General features: G+C 35.4%; 1 protein-coding gene across 1 annotated transcript in view; it reads right to left on the bottom strand.

Annotated features, from left to right (window-relative positions):
• Nucleotides 1–6,240, bottom strand: part of LOC131167011 (signal peptidase complex subunit 2) — a 30,711-nt gene extending 24,471 nt beyond the window's left edge. The window contains exons 1-3 of the mRNA XM_058125732.1: nt 6,006–6,240; nt 5,712–5,863; nt 4,712–4,793 (exon numbers count right to left, since the gene is read on the bottom strand). Of these exons, the coding sequence (XP_057981715.1) occupies nt 4,712–4,793; nt 5,712–5,863; nt 6,006–6,125 (354 nt within the window). The 5' untranslated portion in view covers nt 6,126–6,240. The remainder of the gene's footprint in view (nt 1–4,711; nt 4,794–5,711; nt 5,864–6,005) is intronic.
• Between the last annotated feature and the right edge of the window lie 253 nt (nt 6,241–6,493).

Here is a 6,493-nt window from a genome sequence, read left to right as displayed (position 1 = left end):
GTTCCTATCCCGGCAATTACCGAAAGTGAACCATCTGCAATTTTGAACTTTTTATTGCCTGCACACGGACCATAGGATGAGAACAATTTGGAGCAACCAATCTTATGATCTGTTGCGCCATAATCAATTATCCAAGAATGAACAGAATTAGGAATAACACCTAAAAACGCAGTAGCAAGAGAGTTACCCTTCTGTACCAAAGAACAAGACTGAGTTAAGGACAGTTTTGGAGATTGAAACAATTTGTACAGGTGCTCTAATTGCTCCTTGGTAAAAGGGACTGCATTTGAGTTGGTAGAAGGCTCCTGAGTCTCTTCAGCAATGGCTTGGTAGGCATGGCTGTCACGTTTGGATTTTGGCTTCCAATTTGCTAGTTTACCATGAAGCTTCCAACACGTCTCCTTCGTATGCCACAGTTTTTTGCAATGCTCACACCATGGTTTCTTATGCCCATTGAGTTTTGTAACTGTGAGATAAAGGGCTGAATTCTGGGAATAGTAATCAGCAGATATAAACTTGGGAGGAATAGTGGGATTGGGCGGAATGGTTTCAAAAGTACCGGAAGAGCCGGTAGGATTTGCTTGGGCGCCGGTCATCGCCGACTTATACGACATCATCAAAAGAAAGAAAAAATAAATAAATAGAAAAAGAGCACGAGGCTCTGATACCATGAAGGATTTTTTAGAAGAAGAATAACCATTCTTATTTAATTTCAAGAGACACGATTACAAGATAACTAGTAGAGGAAGACCACCAAATTAGGAAGGTCACAAAATCAGCAAATCAAATCAACAGATCTCTAGGCTAGAAAACAGGAAACTGAAACTACTAGAATATAATTTCAGATTTTATTCAAAAAATAGAATTTACTAATTTATTCCCTAGAAATTCAACACATATTTATTGGGATCGTTTGGCAGCACTTTGAAAATTTATGAAAAAGTGCAGGAGCGAAAAAAGTGCTAAATTTGGTAAGTGTTGAGCTAGATAAGTGTTTAAAAAAGTCAACTCTTTGGCTCTGTCTAAAAATAAGCTGTAATGAATACTAAGATTTAATTCCTAGATTATCTCTTTCATTTGAATTTTGCACAAAGTGGAAATCCCAAGACCATGGTTTTAAATAGTGGCTGCGATCGTTAAATAACACCATTACATAACGTATTTATTGTGATAGTTTGGCAGCACTTTGAAAACCTATGAAAAAGTCACAAGTACTCTTTGTCTCTGTCTAAAATAAGTTGTGATGAATGATAAGATTTAATTCCTACATCATAATACATAACAATTATAAATTTTTCAATTAATACTCTCTCTCCCTCACTCTATAAGAGGGGTGGGAAACCGCCACAACAGAGCTGAGCAGTGGCAGCAATATCATACACTGTTTCTGAGAGATAGCAACCCTTGTCATCGAACTTCTTCTGTCCGACTGTGCTCGTAGGTGGGAGAGTAGGGAGCGCTTTGTTCCATTTGAAGGTGTTTGCCCCTGCATGTAGCTTTGAAGCTTGGGATTTGGGTTTTGGTGGGGTTTGGTTCCAGCCATGGTTGTCAACCATGGCAGCCACAGTAGGCTGGAATGGGTTTGGTGACTTCCTGTGGCCTATTGAGGAGTTCGATAGGGCGGCAATGGAGTTGGTTGTTTTATTGTTGTGCCTCTACCAACCATGGCCTCCACCCCTTACAATTGACTTTTTCTCTCACTTTAGAGCATTTTATGGGAAAACAAACAGGGGTACAATCCAAAGACCAGGCTTGATGTCATGGATGTGGATGGATATCATAAGGATACACAAGTAGCAGGAGAGGGCTTGCAGAGCTGTCAGGGCTCAGGAGGAAGGAGGGGCTCCAATCAGGGAGAGAGAAGAGAAGGAAATTGGCAAACTACAAAATTGCCACCAATACCATCCATGAACATTGACCACTTTCAAGGGGCAAAACTCTTTCTTTAGTTATCAAAATCCACTTAAAAAACTGATTCTATTTTCAGCACTTTTATGGGAACATACCAAGCAACACTTTTTTTTTTGGCAAAAGCACTTTCTTTAAGAGATAAGAACTATAAGCACTTTTTCTAAGTGCTGCCAAACAATCACTTAATGAGATTCCAAACCCAAGACCATCACACTCTCCTAATGTGGTGGAAGTTAAAATCATAATTGTAGCAATCATCATGGACTCTTATTGTTACGTAACAGCCATTACAGGACCGCTACGACCACTACAAGTCTATTACAAAAAAAAAGTTAAAATAAAATAAAATTATTGGATATTTTTTCTTCTCATTTTTCTTTTCATAAATCAATCTCAATCAACTATGTGAAAAGGAGGAGTTAACGATATAATGAGGATGATAACTTTAAAAAATTATTTATTTTTTGAATTTTTGTAATATTAACAATAGAAACATTAAATTTTATTTATTTTGACGATATTCGTAATTTGATATTTCTTTTGTATTGTTCAACTTCAAGTCTTCAACCTTCTTTTCTGTTGTAGTTTTGCCTTACTCAAGTTATTAATACTTTTTTTCTTGATAAAATTTATTATTGTAATATTTTATTTTTATATCTTAGGGGATACAATATAACTTGTTGATCTTAATTTATTGGATTTTTTCTTAACTCATAAAATAATAGAACTTGTTTAATTTATTGCATGTGTTATGGGCCTAGTAGATTAATTGGAGTATATCATATTATAATTTAATGTATAATGTTTCATTAATTTATTTATCGCACATATCATTAATGAGAAGTGAAAAAATAAACAAAATCAATGTGAATTTTATCATCCTTACTAAAGAATGTTAGTAAGTCGAACTAAAGGATTCAAATTACATCAAAACTTTTTAGGAAGGGTTAAGGGCCTAAAAAACATGCAAATATACCGGTAGAGATGCACATATAAGGTTGTATGCTCTTGGAACAAATCCACTACTCCCATTTTCGGCTACACCATTACTGGCTATGCTACCTACCTACTACTTCTATTTAAAGGCCACACACCCCCTTGAGTGAGTTAAACCTTGAATGAATAGAAAATTCAAAATTGTAGCATCATAAAGAGTAGATAAATAAAAGAGATACAAAAAATCCCAAGCCAAAGCTCCCCAATCCAAATATCATCCCAAAAATGAGTTTTCTCCCTATTACCAACCTTCTAACAAACATGAGAAAAAGATGATATAACTATACAACAAATTTGCAGGGACTCATGAAGGTATTATTATTTCCAACATTAGCATCTAACCAATTAAGCCCAAATTTACTTTGAATCACCATATGCCAAGAGTTAGGTCCTAAAGGAAAATGCCATAACCACTTCCCCACCAAAGAAATGACTTAAGACACCAAATTACTTGGACTCAAATCCCCTTCCCCTTCAAGATCTACTCACCTTCTCCCAACCTATGCGATAACCTCTACCCTCTCTCCCACAACCAACCAAAGAAAATCCTTCATCAACTCCTCTAGCCTACTTGCCCATCCTCACACAAATCTTAAAATTGACAAAAGATACAATAGAATAGAAGAGAAAACAAGCCTAAATAAGAGTAACACAATCTCATAATGCTTAAAAAAATACTCACTTCCTAGAAACTCTCTTATAAAATGGGTTGCAAAAAATATGTTATAAGATTACCATCTAAGGGGGCATCTAACTAAGTAACAAGCCAACTCAACACCACAACCTGCTATCCTAGAAAAAGAAGAAAGATTGTGTGAGTCAATATCAATTCCCATTATACTGCTCTTAGAAAAAATTGATTCACAAGCTTAATAATTTCTCAAAAATTTGTAAAATGGTTGATACATTGGAGAAACTACTAACATCATCAGATAAAAAAAGAATGATATCATCTACAAACTATAAACGTGAAATAGACACATCCCCGTGGCTCATCTTCATCCCCTCTACAAGACCACCGTCAACTCCTCTCTTCATAAGGGAAATCTAATTGCCATTCTTATTGAGAGTTAACAAGGAAAAGTTGACACGTCGTTGTACATCAATACTTGGACTACAGTAAAAATAAAAGGAAGAAGTCTTGAGAAGTTAGCAACCTGAGAATTGTCAAATTGATATAAAGTACAACTGAAATGGCTGGACATAATAGAAACTAGAATTGGATCAAATGGAGTCGCCATGCCACACTGAAATTAAAAAAAAAAAGGGGGACAGATGAAGATGAAGAATGTTGGAAACTTCAATACATGTCCTATGACAAAGAAATAAGGGCAACATCTTTCATAGTCTGAACAATCTTCCCAGTCTTCAAATGTACTAGTAAGACCAGGTGAAAACAGAATTGCAAAGACAATAAAAATAATACCTAATAAAAAATTCAAACAATCCACCCAGGAACCTTTTAACAAGTAAAGTGCCCAACATAAAATTTGTCAATAATACACACATGCAAAGGCAACCAACCCAAAATAGTCATAAAAGGCTTGGCCAAAAGTTATTACAAGCACAAATTGGAGTCAATCAGGCAAGCATTTCACAATTAAAGAAGAGCATGCACAATAAAAAATTCATAATCTAACTATGTCACAGCATTTACATAGTTTGTGAGTCAAACAAACAATATACGGCATTGCACAAACAGTGAAGCAAATACAGGTCTACAAAACAAAGCATATGTATAATGTACAAAAAAATAAAAAAGAAATTATAGCTAATGCTCTGTTCAAATAGCAAGGGCGTTTACCACAGGAGGATAGGTAAAGAGTATCGCATTCTTCTCCTTTGTGTACATAATCAGATGCAGCAGTGCGTTGAACCCAATATACTTGCCATGGTCAAAGATCAAATAACTAAATAACCACCCCTTTGAACAATGAACACTAACACTTAATTTGGACATTTGGAGAGAAAAAAGAGATTAAAACCCTCATAACCCCCTGTTCGATGCCCTCCAAAGGTGGAGAGATTAAGATAGAAAGGAGACTACCTTGTGCTAAAATTACGTTGGTTTGTTAAATGTCTATTCCTAGGAATAGATTAGCTTTAGTAGGTTAGTTACAATTAGTTATACAAGAAATTATGTTTTTACTATAAAGCAAATAATAATGTGAAATATTTTATGAGTGCATAATAAGGAAGAGATAAATACTATTCTCAAATTCCATCTTTCTTATTACATGTTAAATAAAATAATTAAGAATATATAAGAAATAATTATTCCTTGATTTCCAAAATTTAAACTACATTCTTTCTTATTCCAAGTAATAGCTATTCCGCCCAACCAAAATAAAAATGAAATAACTATCCTCCTTTTCTTCCTCTCCGATAAAAGAAATCACTATCGTTTCTATTCTTATTTTTTTCTCCCGACTATCCAGACATAGTGTAGACCATTCCCTCCGAAACATGAAGTTCTTTTGGGTAGTTTTGAAAACCGCAGAGAAGAAAAACTGAATAAAATCTTTTCAATAAAACACTTGCTACTCATTTTATTCGCACAATTAAAAAAAAAAAAGAAGAAGAAGAAGAAGTAGAAATTCAAGAGATGAAAAACAACTCAGCTAAGCACCTGAGTCAACCATTTGTAGTTAGGCTCGGCGGTTCTAACATGTTCGTTTGGGTTCAAAAATCTAATTATTAATTGCTGTCCTGCGATTTTTTATTTTTTTTTTCCATCAACCAAACTGGCATAAAGATTAAAGAATTGACGAAAGGCAAACGCAATCAGGTCACGAAAAGGATATAATACGATGCATCCAATCAGAAAATCTCTGTTCTCGGGAAACTTCTTGCGATAAAATTGAGCAACAAGAGCGATGATTATTATGATCATTCCCAGCACTAATTTAATATTGCTCATCCTCACATCTTCCACGTACCCGCGACTGGTCACGATCTATAAAAGAAAAACAATTCAATTAGTATTCCATAAGAAACAAGCCCATAATTTATGGAGTACAAGGACATAAATCATCAGATCAAATGATCAATACTGAGAGAGGGAGAGAGAGAGGTTTAGGGTTTTTGAGAGAGGGAACCTCAGTGACAGACTCGTCGAGGATATGCTTGATTGAATGATGATCCAAGAGATTGGCCTTCTTAGCGTTTTTCGTTGTGGCGGTGCCACTGCCGGAAGTATCTCCCTTATTTTCCGGCATTTCTGATTAGTTTTGAGCTTTGCTTGTCTGAAAATGTAGGGTAGAACACGAGCACTGAGGCACAGCTGTGCAGTACCGAACCACAATTTGGAGAATCTGAAGAATGTGGATCCTTGAACCGTTAAATTGGTCAGCGGTATTCATTATTGTGCGCAGGTGCGCAGTGCGCTGCCTCGTGAGGGAAAAATAAATAAATAAATAAAAGCAAAGGAGGTTGGCAATTGGGTTAAAGCCTCATTTATTCACCTAAAAATCAAGTTTATAAAATAATAAGTTAAACTGTCAACGATTTGACTCAAATGCATTAACGGTTTTAGACAAAAGTTAATTGAGAATTAGCTTAGATGAAACTGTCTACGGTTTAAGGA

This window comes from Malania oleifera, chromosome 10 (genome assembly GCF_029873635.1).
Source record: "Malania oleifera isolate guangnan ecotype guangnan chromosome 10, ASM2987363v1, whole genome shotgun sequence".
Taxonomy (NCBI): domain Eukaryota; kingdom Viridiplantae; phylum Streptophyta; class Magnoliopsida; order Santalales; family Ximeniaceae; genus Malania; species Malania oleifera.
The sequence above is the reverse complement of the archived record's forward strand: the minus strand, read 5'-3'. Positions and strand labels throughout refer to the sequence as shown.